Source organism: Onthophagus taurus, chromosome 1 (genome assembly GCF_036711975.1).
Source record: "Onthophagus taurus isolate NC chromosome 1, IU_Otau_3.0, whole genome shotgun sequence".
Taxonomy (NCBI): Eukaryota; Metazoa; Arthropoda; class Insecta; order Coleoptera; family Scarabaeidae; genus Onthophagus; species Onthophagus taurus.
In genome coordinates this window covers 10,218,126-10,238,206 of record NC_091966.1, presented here as the reverse complement: position 1 = coordinate 10,238,206, position 20,081 = coordinate 10,218,126, and the positions used below count along the sequence as shown (strand labels likewise).

The following is a 20,081-nucleotide window of genomic DNA, read 5'->3' as shown; positions in this document are numbered from 1 at the left end:
ATGGAATTCAACCCCCTTTAACTCCAAGATATGAAGGCCCATTTAAAGTAATAAAAACATTTCCGAAATATTTTGTAATTTTCTAAAACAATCAGGAATTAACTGTTAACAGCAACCACCTTAAACCAGCATTCCTTTTGTAAGAAAAGTTAACCCAACCTATACATAAACTTAACATTCTTTGATATTTTTCCCCAACATACTCAATAAAAAATAAAATACAAAACCATTTGAGTTGAACAACTAAATATATTTAAAAAAAATACATATAAAATAAGCTGATTTACAAAGCTAATTGTGGCAAATACATACAACAAATATTTTTTAAAACAAATAAAATAGAAATAAATTTAATTTTTAAATATCCTCCTCCTCTTCTTCATCTTGTTGTGGTATTGGAATAAGTGTAAATCTTGGCGGTTTGGTCCAAACAGCACTAGACGTACGTTGTAACTTTTTCTTATTCATTGGACCAAAAAGATCTTCTAAATTCGGAGTGGTAGCTTTTCGCATAAAAAATGTGTTTGTAAAATCCATTCCAGCATAAGTAACACGCATTAAAGAAGGGAGTAATTGTCGTGTTCGTGTCCAATCGGGACGTTCATAGCTTCCTTGTCTTTCATCGTCACTATCAAAGCAATCATCCAGCGGCAACAACGGCGCTGTCATATCCATATAAATTGGTCGCACTTTTTTCTTTTGTGGTACTTTATTCAGTAAATCCATTTTTGCTAGTTTGTGTTGATGCGGAATCTTATCCACTTCTTCAGCGCGTTTCAATTGAGCTTTTAATTGTTTCTCTTCATTTTTACGTTTAATTTCTTGTTGTTTCGCTTGTAATAACGCTTCTTTTTTACGTAATGCTTCTTGTTCTTTTGCTCGACGTCTCGCCTCTCTCTCTATATATTCCTGTTGAGATGTTTTTAGAGCGCTGATTGTTTTTGGAGGTAAAATTTTCTTCAAAGTTGATTTTGAAGCAGACTGCATTTTGGAAGAACTTAAAGGAGTGTTTGTGTAAGTTGGTATACCACTTTTAAGAGGTGTAATTTGTTTTGATTTAATAGAATATGATGGTTTCATTGAGTTTTCTTTTAATTTTTTTTTCGTTGTTGTCTGTGTTTGTCCTGCACCCAATTTTTCAAAAGCTTCAACGCGTTTTTTAACAGGACTTGTTCCGTATTGACTAAATATAGGTTTTTTGCTAGTAGTACCTTTTGATTTCATGTATATATTGGGTCTATCATCTTCATCATCTGTTAATGAATCATCTACATGTACTTGTTTATTTAATGGAGTTGTAACTAACATTCTTTGTCCTTTTGGAATTACCACTGTTTCGTTTGCACTTGGTACAGGTTGTTCTGGAGATTTTACATATGTGGCATTCACAACTGAAACAGGTGTTTCCTGAGGTTTTATATATGTTTCATTTACAACATTATTTTCAATTACTTGCTTAATATTATTGTCATTGGTAATTCCTGAAGGACTTTGAGGTCTTTCAGATATTTCATGAGCATTTGTGTGTTCTATTTTGGTTGCTTTTGCTGTCATTGCACGAGTTTTTGTACGTGTACTTCTAACAGATGTCTCTTCAACATGATTTGAAGCTGCTTCCCTTACTAATTCTTCTGCACAAAATGATTTATTTGTTATTTCAGGTTTTTCAATAGATTTTTTCTTCTTTATGGCCGTTTTCTTTAGATCTCCCTCTTTTGGTTCTTCTACAGTGTTTGTAATAATTATTTCATCTGAATTCATTTCCTTTTTAGCCAAAGCTCTTGTTTTTGTGCGAGTAGTTCTTACAGGTTCCTGTAATTTTTCATGCTCATCATCACTATCAGTTAAACAAATAATGCTAATATGTGGTAATTGAATTAGGACATCTGATTCCCTCTCTGATTTTACTTTAATAATAGCAGCCTTTTTTGTTTTTCCTTTACGAACCGGTTGTTGAGGAGGAGGCATTGAAGCAATTTCCACATCAGATAACCTTTCTTCTTTAATTTTGTCCACTTTAATACTAATATTGTTTTGAACATCTTTAAGGGCTTTAGATCGTGTAGTCCGAGTTGATTGTTCTTTTTTCAAATCCACCCTATTTTCTTTAAAATCCTCGTCATTAGGTTGAGCATTAAGTACTTTTGTTACATGAGTGATTCGTTCTTTTTTAACCATAATCGCCTGCACTGGAAATGAACCACTATTTATTAAAGCATCAAGTTCCTTTTCTTTTCTGCAAAAATATTCATTGATTTCATCCTCCAAAGTGTTATCTCTTAAACTAATTGCAAAATCCGTCACGTATTTTAAGAAATCTTGAAAATCACCCATTTTAATATAAAAATACTAAATTAAAGTTCTTAAAGCAACGACGCCGCTTCAGATCGGTTGAACTACACCAACTACACTGAGATGACCGTTACACGAAGATTTGAAATCTATTGTGCTTCTTGGGTAACATAAGTAGCGGTAAAATTAAATGTTTAACAGTTTGTAAATGATTTATTATAGTTTGAAAAAGTAAGTTTTAAATAAAATAAATAAGAATATGATCGAAATTAAATGATTTATTGTTATTAGAAGTTTAATTTACTAAAACACTTCTAATTCAGTGTTTCTACAATAGTTCAGCAACTACTTAATAGATGGCAAATGTATAAAATGATAAAATTAAAAAAACTCGGTTCTTGAGTGTTTAATCTCAATTATTGCTAAAGCAGCTATTGTCATTTCTTATTCTTCAAATCTGCTCTTGATCCTTATTTGCTGCTTCCATCCTGGTTAAATTACAGGATGTCCGATGTAGTGCCTTTCGACACTCTTTTAAGTAGTTTAAAGTAGGGTTGTTACGAATGTACTTATAGCAAAAGCGAACTGTAGGAATGAGCTCTTTGTACTTTAATCTATTGTTGTACCATCATAAGGGATTTTCTGACAGCGGTAATTTTTTGTGCTTATTATAGTCGACTAAAAGAAACTGCAACTTTCTAGCATTGGGACGTGTGTCATTTATAATCATTTCCTCTTCATCCACATTCCACATCGTCTTCCTCATTACTTTTTAAGCCCAATACATTTTTCAAAACATTCTTGATATGGGAATGATCTGATTTTGAAGTGGCAGTTCTCATTAGGTACTAAATTCTGATGAACGTAAGTCATAGTAATTGGTTAAAATAGTAATAATTTCGATTTCGATTTATTCCTGAACTATTTCATTAAAAAATTTATGTTTGTAACAAGGGTCCAAATACGTAGCAACTGAGAATAAGTTATTATTTTCTAATGCCCAAACTTTAAGTTTATTTCTGAAATTAACTTTCTGACGATACCCTTGATTTGAGTAACTTCGTGTCTTTGTTTTTCCTCTTCTAGTGATGATTTAATTACGTGTATTAGAAGGCTGACGGATGAAATATTGAAATTGGCATTACTTAATTCTTTAGTTCGTTCTTCAAATGGTTTCAATATGTTCATACATTTTTTCATAATTTTCCAGTCTTCAGAAGATACTAATACTGATATTCGATTGGTAGTACTTAAATAAAGATCAATAGAATCTTTTATTTTTAAGGAACGTTCTATCATATAGTATCCGGCAAATATCCGGTATCCGGCCATTTTTTAAAATCATTTCTGGAAATATAGAGCATATATGAGTTTGAAAAATTCCCAGTGTTAATAAGAAAGTCCTCTTCCAATGAACCAACACGTTTTGAAAAATAACTTTTAGTTTTTGAGAAAACAATATTTGAAGTTTTGGTAACATTTTCGATGTTGCAATTTTCATCGATAACTTTCAAAATTCGCTATAAAATTCATTTTTTGAAGGATCCTTGTGGAAATATCACCAATTATTAATTAAAGTATCCTCTTTTTAATGCAGCAAGCCGTTTTGAAAAATCACTTTTAATTCTTGAGAAATAAATTTTTGAAATGATCGACAATTTTATCGAATTTTGCAATTTTCGCCGATTAAGTTTTAAAAATTCGTATAAAATCCATTTCTTGGAATATGAGTTCGAAAATTTCCCAATGTGTTAATAAGAATGTCTTCTTTCCAATGAACCAACACGTTTTGAAAAATAACTTTTAGTTTTTGAGAAAACAATATTTGAAGTTTTGATAAAATTTTCGATGTTGCAATTTTCATCGATAACTTGCAAAATTCGCTATAAAATTCATTTTTTGAAGGATCCTTGTGGAAATATCACCAATTATTAATTAAAGTATCCTCTTTTTAATGCAAAAAGCCGTTTTGAAAAATCACTTTCACTTCTTGAGAAATAAATTTTTGAAATGATCGATAATTTTTTCGAATTTTACAATTTTCGCCGATTAAGTTTTAAAAATTCGTATAAAATCCATTTCTTGGAATATGAGTTTGAAAATTTCCGAAAGTGTTAATAAGAATGTCCTCTTTCCAATGAACCAACACGTTTTGAAAAATAACTTTTAGTTTTTGAGAAAACAATATTTGAAGTTATGATAAAATTTTCGATGTTGCAATTTTCATCGATAACTTGCAAAATTCGCTATAAAATTCATTTCTTGAAGGATCTTTGTGGAAATATCGCAAATTATTAATTAAAGTATCCTCTTTTTTGCTTCGTTAGTTAAAACAGCATCAAAAAAGTTCATTTTGTATCTTGGATCCCAATAAGTTGACATATCTTATCAGCTTTTTTATTAATTTCATTTTAATTCAAGTATCGCAATAATGTGGCAATATAGGGTATCTTCAGAAATGCACCAGAAATTATAACCGTAATGGCAAAATATATCCGGTATTCGGATTTTGGCAAAATCACTATCCGTTCCATCACTAATTCTAACTAATAACTAATAAAAATCGTTTAATGATTAAAAAACAAAAAACCAGTGGAACCTTGTTGGACAGTCTTGAATTAAATTTTCTGATGAAATTTAAGTGATGGATAGATTGGCCAAGTCTTTCGGTTTAAATTTTATATAGATCGTCTTTCGTGTGGAATAATTAAAATTGGTTGCAATTTTTTTGTATTTTTCCACGATTTTTACGGTCTTAATTTTCGAATAAACCTGATTTGATGCATAATTGAAGTTGGTGAATTGAGTAATTAGCATGACCAAAGTGAGACAGGTTTATAGCACTAATAATAATAATATTTATTGATCACAATGTACTACACTTCAGAATAAACAACTAAAAATGGTTCAATCATGTTTGATCCTCTATCGTGAATAAAACAGTGAACCTTTTCTTTTCACTTATGTTCCACTCTTTAAGCATTAAGCTTAGTTTTTCAAATATGACATGATCTGTGTGACTGCCGTGAATTGGTTCACATTTTAAAACCATATTAACTTTTTTTAAATCGTCTGTTATTCCATAAGTTAAGTCTGTTAGGCTTAGAAGTGACACGCCTGCACTGGGATCATACCAAATATCTGTAGTGAATGTTAGCTTTTCAAGTTCGTTAAGCGATTGTTTCACTTTAAACACCATTTTACCTCTTAATTTATATTTGGATGACGTTGCCTGCAGTAAACGTTTCAAAAAGACACCTTCCACAAAATTAAAGGATACATTTTGACCAACAATCATCATTTTTTATCAGACGAATCCTAAAATTGTCTTAACTGAAGCGTTTTCGATACCGTTATTTGATTTTGCTTTTTCATCAGCTTTTTCATTAAAGTAGTTCGATATACCACTCGACCTTGATCTCATCTTTATCACAATTTGATCAAATTGTCGTACAATTAATCTCCAAACGTATAGAAGCAATAGAAAACACTCAAAATACTAAATACAAATTCGTAAACTAGCAGTAAGCACGAACTGTATAGTCCTGGTATCTCTCGAATCTCTACTACATACTTAAGACGATCGTTCGGACGGTGGCATCTCTTAGTCGCATGAACATGTGTGAACTTTTATATCTCACCAAATCTTTCGCATTAAAAGTTGCGAATGCGAAAGCTTGATATTGGCGAAAGCAAATGCAAACATTGGTTACAAGCCTAGTTTAAAGCACCATTATATACTTCTTGTAGTTGCAGGTAACAGTTTGAGGCTATTACAACGCTTTGAAAGCTCTGAAACTATAGAACCATAGCAAAAGAAAATATAAAACGTAAAGAAAAATAATAATTTATTCATGTGCTTCCAAAACGAACCGTAAATACAATAGCAATTTATACTTTAATTATTAAAATAAAATACATAAACAATCATCAAAGACATTTTTAACTTACTTAAACACTAACAACATTGTTCGCCGGCAAAGTTCTGATGAAATTTAAGTGTTAAAATATTCTGTACACTAAACACCAATATACAAGATACTTAAAACATAATTGCATCGATGTACATAATAGTAAACGTTTTAATTATAAATCTAATTTGTTAATAAGACTCTCTATAGCATGCATTGCATTTTTGAAAAATTTCGGTCTTGCTTCGTAATTTATACCCCAGTCTGGTTCTAATGATGGCAATGGGAATCCATTATATGGGCCAAAATATGAAACAACAGCTCGAGTGCTGGCCCTTAACATCATACGTTGCTTACGTTCACAAGCCGTTTTAATTTTGTATAGTTTTCGTTGACAATGAGCCGTTGATTTAATAATTCTTTTATATTTGTTACTATGAGCGAAAAGCCATAATAATGTACAAAGGTAAACAAATAACGAATGGTCTTTATCACACCAATGTGTCATTTTTGTTATTATTATATCTATATAGTCCGCATTCCAAGACTGCTCTCTTGATTCTTCAATTTTCCAAAAATTTATTAAAATACTTGTGCTAAGAGTTATTGTTTCTCTTTCCGGTTCAGATCGCGTTGTTACTGATATACTATCGTATAGATAATCGGGGATGGCTTTACTTAATTCTATACAGTCTTCTTTTGACATTCTGCTGACATAATCTATAAACAAGAGTAAAAACAATTTATTACAAACATATAGTAACCAATTAATTTAACATTTCATTTATAACAGTCGCAGTACTTTTTAACTTACCTAAAACTTTAAGCGCCCGATTTAATTCGGATGTAGTACAACTTTCCACTTGAGCTAGAACCAAAAGGGCTCTTTCTTTTCTTGTTGATATTGTGTTTTGTGCTTTCCATAAAGAAGAAACTGATCTTAGTTTTTCTCTGGTTGGAGCTAACTTCTTATTTCGTTTTCTTATTGAATAACCGCGATAATAAGCCTTAAAAAAATAATGTTTATTATTAATAATGTCAAGTCTGTCATAAATAAATAAAAAATCTCTCTGGAGTAACTCATATGTTAATAATTGTTATATGTGTAAGACTCATCTAAATATTTTGTAATATGTATTGCTAAAAATCTTTTAGACTGGTGGCAACCAAACAGATTCATAATAACATGTCAAACGAAAATAGGAAGATTGAGTCTAGTAATAAACATTTCAATACATCTGGTGGCCTATGTGTACTTAACATCTTAAGCCGAACAGAATGAATACCAAAGAAACCTACAGACAAATAAAGGACGTGGTGAAGTTGGTGGGGCTGAGAACAAATATAGAGAAAATGAAAATAATGTTGCAGATTAGGTCAGACAGAGTCATGGGAGATGTCACGGATGATAACATAGAGATGGTGTTGCAATTCGTGTATCTTGGAATGGACTTGAAAAGGGATGGCAGCAAAAATGAATGTATTGCACATGTTGAAAAGAGAATGGGCTCTCGAGTCTGAAACATAAGAGAAAGTCAAACATGGAAGAAAAGGAAAATTGACAGATGATGTAATAAGAAAACTGACTACATATTATGGCCTCTCGGTATTCTAGAAAATTTTTAATAACAGAGATATTTTCTGTTGACGACGAAGGAGAAGTGGTCGTTTCAGAAGAAATAGCTCAAGCAGCCAAAAACTCTTCTTCCATCAAAATCGTGGGACAAGTATGAAAAAGAATACAGAAATGTTATGGACTAGTCTCAAACTAAGAAAATCACAAGCAAATGTTCCAAAGATATTCTCCTTGCCTATTTTTTAGAAAAATCAGAAAAATATTCAACAGCTTCTCTGTGGACATTTTGAAAATTTTAGAAAATGCCAGAATAAAAATGCACTACGCTGAATTACGCCCTAAAAACTAGTCCATAAGTAGGCAAAAATCGCCTGACTGGACATAAAGAAAATTAATAGAAAATTAATTGAAACACATATTGTGTAAGGTTAGTTTAGTTTACAGCTAATGAATGTTAGGCAATTGAAAACAAAAATTTAATATCTACATGTTAGCTTCACAAAAAGATAAAATAAAAGAAGAAGAGGTAAAAATAACCATTTTACTAAACATGATTGGTGATGAGGGCCTCAGAATATATAATTCGTTCAAGAAAGATGAAGAGGGGACTCTAACAAGTGTGTTAACAAAATTTGAAGAATATTTTATTCCAAAACTCTTATGGTTTCTGAAATCCCAATGGTAGGGATCGAATTTGAATTACCCTATAGAGTTAGGAAAATATCACGGACAAGTCTTAAATCCTTCGATGGAAATAAACAAAATAGAATGTAAATTTTATGGATTCCAACATGCACCAAGGAAATGTCCCGCATTCGGCAAGATATGTGCAAATTTTCAAGGACGCAAACATTTTGCCAAAGTTTGCAAAAAAGACAAGCAATCCCAAGGTAACAAAATTAACAAGCATTTTAGACCAGCAAATGAAATAAAAAAAGAAAAACTAAATGAAATTCAGGAAGAAAGAAGCAATGAAGAACAGATTTCTATAATTAGAAGTAAGGAAAGAAAATTGTTAGAAGAAGAGATATTTATTTACTCTGTAGCAGACAAGAAAGAAAATGATTGGTTTGAAAATATTAAAATTTTGGACAAAGTTATTAAATTTAAGTTAGATACAGATTCTGACGTAAGCATTTTGCCAATAGGTAATAACGGATTGAAATCAATTAGAAAGATAAATTTAAATTGTGTTTATAAAAACTTATCTAAAATTATTACTTTTATAATAATTGATATAAAAACTGAAGCACTCTTAAGTTTGCAAGATTGCTTAAAGTTTAATTTGTTAGATAGAGTTAAACTATAAATAAAGTTAATGATAACATATCAATGCCCAAAACAATATCAATTATACCGTGAAGGAATATTGAGTAAGGTCAGTTTTCTTTTGAAACGGCAATTAAATCGTGAAAGAATGTTGAGTAAGGTTAGTTTTCTGTTGTAATGTCAATCGTCGCAACAATTTAATAGACGCCGATAAAATGGGTGAACACCGAATAATTCGGCACAGAAAGCACGGAAAGAACAGCTGCCGATGGAAAGTTCATTTTATGAAGAAAAGGAAGGTTTATTGTATGGTACTGGATTTGCAGACTACCAAGCTAGTCATTGGAACGCAACTTCTCAAAACAACGTTTCTACAACTCTTGGACACAACATCTCAAAAACTACTCGACCAATATTCCTGCAATTTGTTACAGATATAAATAGTGATGTTATTTTCTATTTGGACCTAAAAAAATATATAAATTATTTCAAAAAAAGTGCTTTGTTGTTGAATAATTCATCAAAATTTGCTTAAAAAATAAGAACATCTTTTTAGAAACATTGTATTTTCTTTAATAGTAAAAGGACCACTTTTACCGTCCTCTTGATAAACTATTTAATGCCGAGTTTTCATTATTAGAATTAATGGTAGAGTAACTACCGTACTTTTAAGGGGGCGACAAGTGGTAGAGTAACTTTACCATGGGCATTTACCACTCTACTCTGCTACAATTAAGTGCTGTATTCTACAACTTACGTTTTCATCAGGCGAGTTCACAAGATATGAAAACCCGGCTTAAGGGATAATCTATTATTGGTTAATAGCTGTATTTATAAAGAAGTGGTAAAAGTGTGACAATAAAAATTTATAAATAAAAAAAACTCTTACCTGTATCTTAATAGCAGATTTTTCCTCTAAAAGTTCCCTCCTTCTTTCAGCAATCTTTTCAGGACTAAATTCGTCTAGGAATCTCTGCCTAAATAAAAATCCCCTGACACGAGCTTGTAACGAAATTATCAAAACATTAAGATTCTTTCTTTCTACAAAACTTCTATACGCCCTTTGAATCACAACACAAGCATAACACACTCTCAAAAACTTTTCTCTCTCTATTTTCATTTTTCTCCACCCTCTAAATGCTTTCTGTATCACTTTAGCACTTTCTTTCATCATTTCAAATTCTTTTACTTTTTGTCTCATCAACACCGTAGCTCTAAGCCGGTCTTGAATACATTTTACAGCCGTTTTTACAATCATCAATCTTCGAATTTCTTTTACCATTAATTTTTTAGCCATATATCGATCTTTTATAATACAAACAGCTCGTTTTAAAACCAAAAAATCGTTTCGCTGCTTTTTCATTAATAAATTAGCTCGAAATTTTCTTTGAATGAAAATCGCAGCTTCTTTTAACCGTTTAAAATAAAATTGTTGTTTTTTCATCAATTTATTAGCCCTAAACTTATTTTGAATCACAATCGTGGTTTGTTTTAATTTTTGATACTCCATTCTAGAATGGACCATTAATTTTTTTGCCCTGTATTTCTTTTGGATAAAAATCGTCGTATTTTTTAATTTAATAAAATCGTGTCGAACGGAACGCATTAATTGGAGCATTCTCCAATGTTTTTGTACGCAAATTGAGGCATTCTTAAGATTATTAAAATCATGTTTACATTGTAACATTGCCTTATTTGCCCGAATTTTTCTTTGAACTAAAATTACCGTTAATTTCAAATGTTGGTATTTAACTTTTTGTTGTGTCATTTCTAAATTAGCCTTATAACGAGTTTCAATTGAATTTACCGCTTGTTTAAGTTTTAAATAACGATTGCTTTCGATTTTCATTAGGAATGAAGCTCTGTACCATCGTTGTATTTTAATAGTGGATAATCTTAAAGTTTTATATTCTTGTAGTTGTTGTTTCATTAATAATTTAGCTTTATATTTTCTTTGAATCACGTTAGCAGAAGTAATTAATTTACGATAATAATTCCTTTCTTCCCGCATTTTCTTTAAAGATCTAAACCAAAGTTGTATTTTTATGGCACTTTCTTTGACCTTTTTGAACTTGTTTCGTTCTTGATTCCCTCTAAATCGGCTTTGAATCAAAATGGTTGCTGTTTTTAATCTATTATAAGCTTCAAGTTGTTGTTTCATAGCTAATTTAGCTTTATATTTTCTTTGAATCATATTAGTAGAAATAATTAATTTGCTATAATAATTCCTTTCCTCCCACATTTTCTTTAAAGATCTAAACCAAAGTTGTATTTTTATGGCACTTCCTTTAAGCTTTTTAAACTCTTTTCGTTCTTGATTCCCTCTAAATCGGCTTTGAATCAAAATGGTTGCTGTTTTTAATCTATTATAAGCTTCAAGTTGTTGTTTCATAGCTAATTTAGCTTTATATTTTCCTTGAATCACATTAGCAGCAATAATTAATTTGCGATAATAATTCCTTTCTTCCCGCATTTTCTTTAAAGATCTAAACCAAAGTTGTATTTTTATGGCACTTTCCTTAAGCTTTTTAATCTTTTTTCGTTCTTGATTCCCTCTAAATCGGCTTTGAATCAAAATTGTTGCTGTTTTTAATCTATTATAAGCTTCAAGTTGTTGTTTCATAGCTAATTTGGCTTTATATTTTCTTTGTATCATATTACTACAAATAATTAATTTGCGATAGTAATTCCTTTCTTCCCACATTTTCTTTAAAGATCTAAACCAAAGTTGTATTTTTATGGCACTTCCTTTAATTTTTTTAAACTTCTTCCGTTCTTGTTTCCCTCTAAATCGATTTTGAATGAAAATTGTAGTTGTTTTTAACCGATTAAACGTTTCAACTTCATTTCTCATCGCTAATTTCGCTCTGTATTTAGTTTGAATTACAATTGTGGCATTAATTAATTTTTTATAATTATCTCTTTTAATTTTTAATAAAATTTGATTTTTAAACCAACGTTGAATCTTAATCACTTTATTTTTAAAGTCGTTGTATTCGGTTTGATGTTTTTTCATTAATTGATTTGCACGGAACTTTCTTTGTATCAAAATGGTGGCATTTTTTAATATTTTGTACTGATATCTAGTTTGAATCATTAATTTTTTCGCTAAATATTTTTCTTCGATACATTTCACAGATTTTTTCACTACATCCAATCTCTCCAAATATTCGTTTCGTGTCAATTTCATCAATTTATTCGCCCTATAATAATTTTGAATCGTAATTGCAGCTTTTTTAAGCGTTAAAAACCGATTACGATTCTCCAACATTAGCTTATTGGCGCGAAATCTTTGTTGAACCAACAATATTGAATGTATCAAGTTTAAATAATATTCTCTTTGAGCTCGCATAGCTTTATTTGCGATATATTTTTCTTCAATCGCAACAACAGTTAATTTTAATTCTAAATATTTTCTTCTTTCATCTCTCATTAATTTCTTTGCGACATAAATATTTTCTATTTTTAAAACCGTCGATTTCAATGCTTTAAACTCTTTTCGTTGTATATACATTTTACAAAATGATTGAATCTTTATAATTGCTTTTCGTTTTCTTTCAAGATCTCTTAATATTAAAAATCGCCTCGAATAAGCTTGGATTGCAATAATTTTTGATTTTAAACACAAATATCTTTTTCGAGTTATAACCATTTGAAAGAAAGATTTAATTTTGTTTGCTGCAATTTTTATTCGACGTTGAACCATTATTTCTTTAACAATTGGAATTAAATTCTCATAAATTTTAGCTAAACGAATCCTTCTAAACCAAATTTGTATTTTAATAGCTGCTTCAATCCTTTTTTGTCTCAACCTTACTAAATATCTCCTCTTAATAGTTATAAATAAGCTTTTCCACCATCTTTGTATTGTTAAAGCGGCCTTTTTAAGCCTGGGGGCTTCAAATTTATAAATAATTTGCCATAAAAACGATAAAGTTTTTTCTTTATGACCATCCACGATATCTTTGGGTTGAATATCGTGCAAAATTATAAAATTTGCTTCGGTTAGCGCTTCAAAAGCAATTTTAACATTATGAATCTTTTGTAATCGAGAAATCGCGGGAACCCTCATATTTTCCAACAAATTATCCCTTAATAAAATAATTTCCATAACTTTAGTTAATCGTACGCCATCTCTTAAATCAACGCCTAAATCCGTAATTGCATAATCAAATTCGTGAATGTATGTTTGTTTATGATTCAAGACATAACCAAATTGTTTTAAATATTTTGTGATATCCCCAATGCCAGATACAAGATCTCTCGAAAATTTTAAAACGATCTCACGACTTTCTTTGAACGGCGCATTTTTTGAAAATAAACAAGGATCATGTGGAATTAATTGTTTTTGTTTTGCTTGGTCCAGAAAATAAACCAAAGATAAAAATTTTTTGAGCACTAGTTTTTTTAATTCAATACTATATTTCGGAGAATGAGGAGTTTTATATTTTTTTAATAAATAAGAATCTTTAAAATAATGTTGTGAAATAAAAACGGATAATCCCATAATATCAGAATTCGAATGTAACGGAATTCTTATGTTGTAAATTGTTTCTAATCCAATTCTTAACCATAACGGGTTATAACTGACGAATAAAATCATTATTTCGGCTTGTAGACTTATATCCAAATGAATATCTCTGTCAGTTCTTATTTGTAACCGTTCAGTTTCGATTTTTGCATAAACGTTACATAAAACTTCATTGATATCTGGTGATGTAAATAAATTTCCAGCAGATCTTCTTAAAGATTCTAATCGACTATTCACATGATATTTATTTGAAACAACTTCTTTGGTTGGAGCTTTATTTACTTCACGCTTAGCACAATCTTTCCAAAGTTTTGAAACATCAATTTTAATATTAACATCTGAATTTAATTCACTTGGAGGAGTCACAAGGGCGTTTAACCATTTTTTGAATCCGTTTTCTTGTTCATCCACCCATTTAGTATCAAAATAAAGCGAACTTGACATAAATGGGTCAATGTCTTTCGTTGCTGTTAATAGTAAAGGATTGTCTACTCGAAATAATTTCGAAGAATTATATATTTTACCGGTTACTTCATCTTTAGGGACTTTGAATGTTGAAGTTTCAAGTTGAACATTGGTTTTTTCGAAAAATGATTTTAAATTCAAAGAGGTCGATTTGGTAAATTTTGATTTTAATTCAACAGGTTTTGTTTCGTTATTTTTGTTGATTCCTTTCGAAGTTGTATTGCTTGTAAAAGTTTTTGCGGAATAACATTCTTTCGAAGTTTCTTCTACAATTAATCCTAAACCAGATTTATGTTTATTAGAATAACTAATTTCGAATGTTTCACTATGATTTTCAAACATTTTGATTGGAGATATAGTACAGTTTGTCATCGAATTTTTGGGTGAAATATCAATGGTTGCATCTTTAATTTGGGTACTAGAACTAATGTTAAATTTTGTGTTGCAATTAACACTATTTTCTAAATTATATTGTGGAACAATAATTTGTGGAATTTTAAAATTTGGCGTCATTGCCATTCTGTTTAATTTTTCTTCGATAGTTTCAGAAACATTTAATACATTTTCTAAACTATCATTAAATTCCTGTCTTACGTTCTTCAAAGGTGATTTCAATTGAGAGTCAGACAAACCAAAAGTAATATTTGGATTCTTCATACAACTTTTGTTAGACGATGATGTTATAGTTGAAGGAGCCGATTCAAAAACGTTTTCTTTGTTTTCTCTTGCTGTGTATGTACGGTTTGTTGAGGAACCTTGCGAACTTGTTGCTGGAGTTACATCGAAGAATGAAGATGTTGCATAGAGTTGATTAGTTATATCTGGTAGTGGTTTTCGAAGTATTGTGGGTGATAAAAACTTTTTTGTCGGTGATTTTTTCGTAGGAGAAAAATGTCTCCGTAATGGGGATCTTATTTTTGTTGAAATAACCGCCGGTTTTGGTTTAACTTTTACTTTAACAATCTTCTTTAGTTTCTGAAAATTATGTTCAAAATCATTATTCAATATTTAATTCAAATTTATTTTTTAATATTAGTTTATGCAATAAAATATATATGGTGTCTCTAAATTGCTTGACCAAACTTCACCAACGATTTGTATCAAACAAAACTGTAAAAAAGATTTTATAAACATGTGTTTAGAAATGCTTCACAAATTTTAAAACAAAAAAACAAATTTCACATCATCTATTCTGGTGCTTCTTAGAATCCCACAATCTAAAATATTCTATTTAAAATATGCTGTTTCACGAAGACGTTGATGGATTACCACAAAAATCCGTTTAGCTGGACATCTTTGATTCGGAAATCTTTCGGCACAAAGCCGTCGGCCAAATTACTGTTACTTTATTTACTTGGCCATACATGAATTATGTGTGCCATTTCTTCGTTAGTAAAATTCATATCTAGTTTTCAAAATGTAACGCTGTTTTTGTATGACAATTATTTGTTAAGAAGAGAATAATATCTAATTCGTCAACAACGAACTTAATTAACTCGAATGAATGGTTGAAATAAACCAATTATTAGCTTTTATTAATTTTTAAATTCGCGAGTACCTTTAGGAAGAATTTTTAGATACATGTTTATAGGAACTTTTTTTACAGTTTTGTTCCATACAGCACGTTGGTAATGTTTGGCTAAGCAATATCTATGAGTTCACAGCATTTATAACTGATAAAAAACATAGTGATAATTGCTAAAAAACTTTTAAACTAAAAAAAACAATAATCATTTACATTTTAAGTCCGGTAGGTGACTTCTAACAACTCGCCTAGATACTCGTCGGACTCGTACTGTTACAAGCAAGACATACCAGACATGCATCATATAACATTTTATTTCATACTGTCTAGTCCGGTTAAACAACAGTTACGGTGTAAAACATTTACTGATTTCAAAAGTTAAAAATAACATTATATTTTATGAAAATTAAATAAAATTTTTTTCTGCTGAAGCGATTTGAAAATTGGTTCCTACGAAGTCGGCAAACAGGTATGAAAAGGAGTATCAACAGTTTTGCCACTGGAAAAGGCACAATGGTGTACAAAAAGTAGAATAAGAGGTTATGCTGGCATATTTTTTGGACTCGGTAAGTTTCTTAATGTAATCTTTGTATAATGATTTCACAGGCGGCTTATTATAGTTTCGTTGTATAGGGTAAACTTTACTGTATTTATAGAAAGTCTTGGAGATGTATTAAATTTTCATACATAGAACTTTCCCTGGAAATAAAAGAACAGAGCCCGGATAGTAAGTTAAAAATGAAAATTATAACGTATAGAGAAATACACGAAAAGCAGCATCGACCTGTTTAAATCAGATATTAAGAACGTAAACTAGGAATGTATACTCGTAATGAAGGGGCTGAAGAATGCTTAAAGAATGCTTTTCATAGTGAATTTGAAAGGCTATATAACAAAGCTTTCCCCAACAAAACCAAACATATAAGAGAAAGAAAGAAAATTTCTGATAACTATCAAAAGACTTACAAATTAATGAAAATTATTTGGATGTTTTAGGAATGATAGCGTTACATAGCAAAGATTCTCACTCATATACAATATATAAAAATTATAAACAATAATACATCTTACTTATAGAACAGGAGAAAAAGTCGCCTAACATCATAATGATAAAAGAAGCTGACAAACAAAAAGCAATGTGGTCAATAATTAATAAGAAGACGAAGAATAATCATGATGGAATGGAATTAAATGCATGAAGTAGAAAAACTTCTTTCAAATATGCCACAAACTACAAAGCAACCTGATGAGTATTTAAACAACATAAAAACAAGTTACATTAACTCATGCTATTTTAACAAAACAAATGCAATTGAAATACAAAAAATTATAAAGAAAATGAAAAATTAAAAAAACCGTAGATTTAGCCTTACAGCTCGTGTAATAAAAGAAGTGAAGGAAATATCTGAGGTTTTAGCTCTGGTATTTAAAAAATGTATTGAGGACGGCGTATTTCTCAATAAATTAAAAATTGGAAAAGTGGTTCCAATACACAACAGGAACGAAATAAAACATGAAAACTTTAGGGCTATGTCGGTGCTACCTGTTTTCTCCAAAATACTAGAAGAATTGATTAATAAGCGTTTGGTAAACTATCTTGAAAACAAACTGATTCTGCATAACAGTCCAGCATGGTTACAGAAGTGGTAAATAAACAACTACTGCAATTATTAACCTGGTACAAGAAATAGTTGAGAAACATGATAACAATGAAAAGATTAAAATAGCTTGCTGCGACTTAAATCGTGCTTTCAATACTGTTAACCACTGTATACTAATGCGCAAACTGCATTTTTATGGCGTAACACGTTTACCACATGCTCTATTGGCTTCATACCTTTCAAACCAAAAACAGGTTGTTCTGAAACAAGAAACGCTCGTTTGAAAGCTGGTCTGAAACAAAATCCAACATGTAGACCTGTAAATATGGAATACCACAGGGTTCCATTCTGGGACTTACACCGTTTGTTGTAGATATAAATGATCTACCTTTTTGTGTTGACGATGTCACAACGATTCTCTACGCGGATGATACAACGTTTGTTGCAAGGGGAAGTACTCACGATCGAGTCAGTGCCAAGCTTGACAGTGTTGTTGACGACTCTGAGGAATGGATGTTATCAAATGGATTAAATATAAATAAGAACAAAACGCAGATGTTGAGTTTCTTCAACAAGAATAGTGAGTTCCTTGGAATGAATCTGGATTCAACATTGAAATGGTGTAGTCATATTCAAAACTTGTTGACGTTAAGTACCGGCCAGGAAGCGGCAAGGAATGCCTGTTTTTAAGGTATTGCGACATATGAACTCGCTATGTGGGGATCATTATCTGCAGCAACCTGAGTGTTTATACTGCAGAAACTTTGTGTTCGTGCTTTGGAGAATTTAAAACCAGGTGAATATTGCAAACCCGCGTTTAAATAATTAAAAAGTTTGACGTTATCCAGTCTTTATGTGTTCAATTGTGTAAAATATGTCCATAAAAACCGAAGTAAAGTAGGTTGAATGAACTCACAATTAATAATCACAATTTATTATAATACTACAAATAGGAAAACTCTAGAAATACCTTTACATCGTTTAAGCGTTACCCAACGCAAATCAAACAACACAAGGCGAAACTGGTAAGCTGTCTGTTCCATAACTTGTGTCTCTTTGTGTTTTGAAATGTGTTTAATCTTAGCTGATGTATAGTAGACATTTTAAGATTGTATTGTATTTTTTCGACGTCCTGCGACAATTTTTATTGAACAATAAAGATTATTATTATTTTTAAATAAATTTGAAATTTGATTTGTGATTCGAAAAACAGTAGTAGTGGGTCATTATGGGCCAAATATTCCATGGTAAAATTGATGCTACTTGTTAAAGGGGATATAAACATAGGTAAATTTAATAAGCTGTGGCGTTTTTGAAGAAAAGTAATATTGGATACAAACCAAAACAGTCAAAAGTACTCATCAAGGAAGAAATGATACGCTTTTTGAAGGATGCACCTGACAAAGAATATCTTTTGGCAAAGGTATGTCTAAGAATTTTTATTGATTTAAAATTTGAGTAGAAAATTTTGAAATTTTACAACAAAAAGAAACATCTCATAATATTTCCACTTTGTCAGAATCTACTAGTATTCTTTAGTAGATTAGTAACACTTACAGGCCTTCTGATGTTATAGCTCACTCACCAGACTCAAATTAATGATGTAAACATCAATACACCGTACAGTATGAAATAAAAAAATAAACAATATGATTTAAAATTTTTTGCTCACCTTTTTAGCAATGATGCAATTAAAAATTACTGGAACATCTTTTTTTAGACGACCACCATCAGTGAAGGTTATGGTATTTCTCGAACTGCCTTCATTTTCTGGATACCATCTTATCTCTAATAAAACATCCTCCTGAGGTCCGATAACTTCCTGATACCAAGTGAGCTCTATTCTTTGATCAGTTGGCACTCTTGTAATACATATCTAAACAAAGAAATTGTTTCAAACAAAAAATTTTTAACCTCCCATTCAAATCTTCAAATCAATCATATTAATTATAAAACAAATATAATAATAATTCATACCTCGATCTGATGGCAACCAGGATTTCGAACAATTAAAGTTTTTGTAGCAATACTTCCCAAAAGAACATTTTCAAAAGTAATCTTTGGTAACGGTGTAAAAGGAGCTAAGGATAAAATGTACTTTTCTTCTTCCATGTTATCTGTTGAAAGTTGGTTTGGACTCTGCTTGGAAACCTTTGCCGACGATACAAACTGAAAAGAATTATGTCGTAATTGATTTTTTTAAGAACTATAAAAATATAGAACCCGTTTTACCTGTGAAAACATTTTTACCGTGAGACACACATTAGTCAAATATAATTACACAAAATCACTCGATTTAATATAGCTATTTCAAATCGTTAAAACACCTTTAAAAATATCAATCAATTCTGCCTGCAATAAACGTCGTGTTTATAATAAATTTAAAAGCCAACTGACCGTTGTAGTACGTTAAGTTTCAAATTCGGTTTGACAGTTTTTGTACAATCAAACATTCAAAATGCGCAATACACATTTAGCTCAATTGAAAATTGGTACTAATGATTAAACAGATTCTTAAATTTATTCTTAACATACATCATATATAATTGAATATCTTTTTGCAATATTGGACTGGACATTTAAGTTATTTATAAATTAAAACAATAATAAATTTAGTAAAAAGGATTATTTGATATATACATATGTACCAATGAGTTTGTAAAAATCACTCTTAATCATATAAAATCTCTCTTTTTAACTAATTTAATTGACTTGTTATAGTGTTAATTTTTATTTTGATGTGATTTATAAAAACTAATGATATATTTCCGAAATATATGTGATTTAGAGCATATGTAAATACTGACAAAAGTGTAATCGCCATCTGTTGGATTTAAGTAAGCATACTTGTAAGATTATGAAATTTTAAAATAAACGTCAAAACAATGTTTTAGGTTATGTTAGGTTATCC

General features: G+C 30.3%; 2 protein-coding genes across 2 annotated transcripts; both read right to left on the bottom strand.

Moving 5' to 3' along the window:
• Positions 1–229: 229 nt before the first annotated feature.
• On the bottom strand, positions 230–2,416 carry LOC111420488 (inner centromere protein A-like). Its single transcript, XM_023053489.2, has one exon. It carries the CDS (start codon positions 2,332–2,334, stop codon positions 358–360), a length of 1,977 nt encoding a protein of 658 aa, XP_022909257.2. The 5' UTR covers positions 2,335–2,416; the 3' UTR covers positions 230–357.
• A 3,879-nt stretch (positions 2,417–6,295) lies between these two features.
• LOC111420498 (abnormal spindle) lies at positions 6,296–19,639 on the bottom strand. The gene is made up of 6 exons (XM_023053503.2): positions 19,403–19,639; positions 19,148–19,339; positions 18,843–19,046; positions 9,938–15,019; positions 7,018–7,210; positions 6,296–6,923 (listed from the first exon to the last, which is right to left on the bottom strand). The coding sequence occupies exons 1-6, from the start codon at positions 19,412–19,414 to the stop codon at positions 6,379–6,381; spliced, it is 6,228 nt and encodes a 2,075-aa protein (XP_022909271.2). The 5' UTR covers positions 19,415–19,639; the 3' UTR covers positions 6,296–6,378.
• Between the last annotated feature and the right edge of the window lie 442 nt (positions 19,640–20,081).

What these genes read in the sequence shown, in the direction of transcription:
- LOC111420488 (XM_023053489.2), bottom strand. Translation starts at nt 2,334, where the DNA reads ATGGGTGATTTTCAAGATTTCTTAAAATACGTGACGGATTTTGCAATT.
- LOC111420498 (XM_023053503.2), bottom strand. An exon ending in AATCTGCTATTAAGATACAG is followed by an intron (nt 7,211 to 9,937) that starts GTAAGAGTTTTT and finishes TATTTTTTTAAG; the next exon opens with GCTTATTATCGCGGTTATTC. An exon ending in TCGGGCGCTTAAAGTTTTAG is followed by an intron (nt 6,924 to 7,017) that starts GTAAGTTAAAAA and finishes TCTTGTTTATAG; the next exon opens with ATTATGTCAGCAGAATGTCA.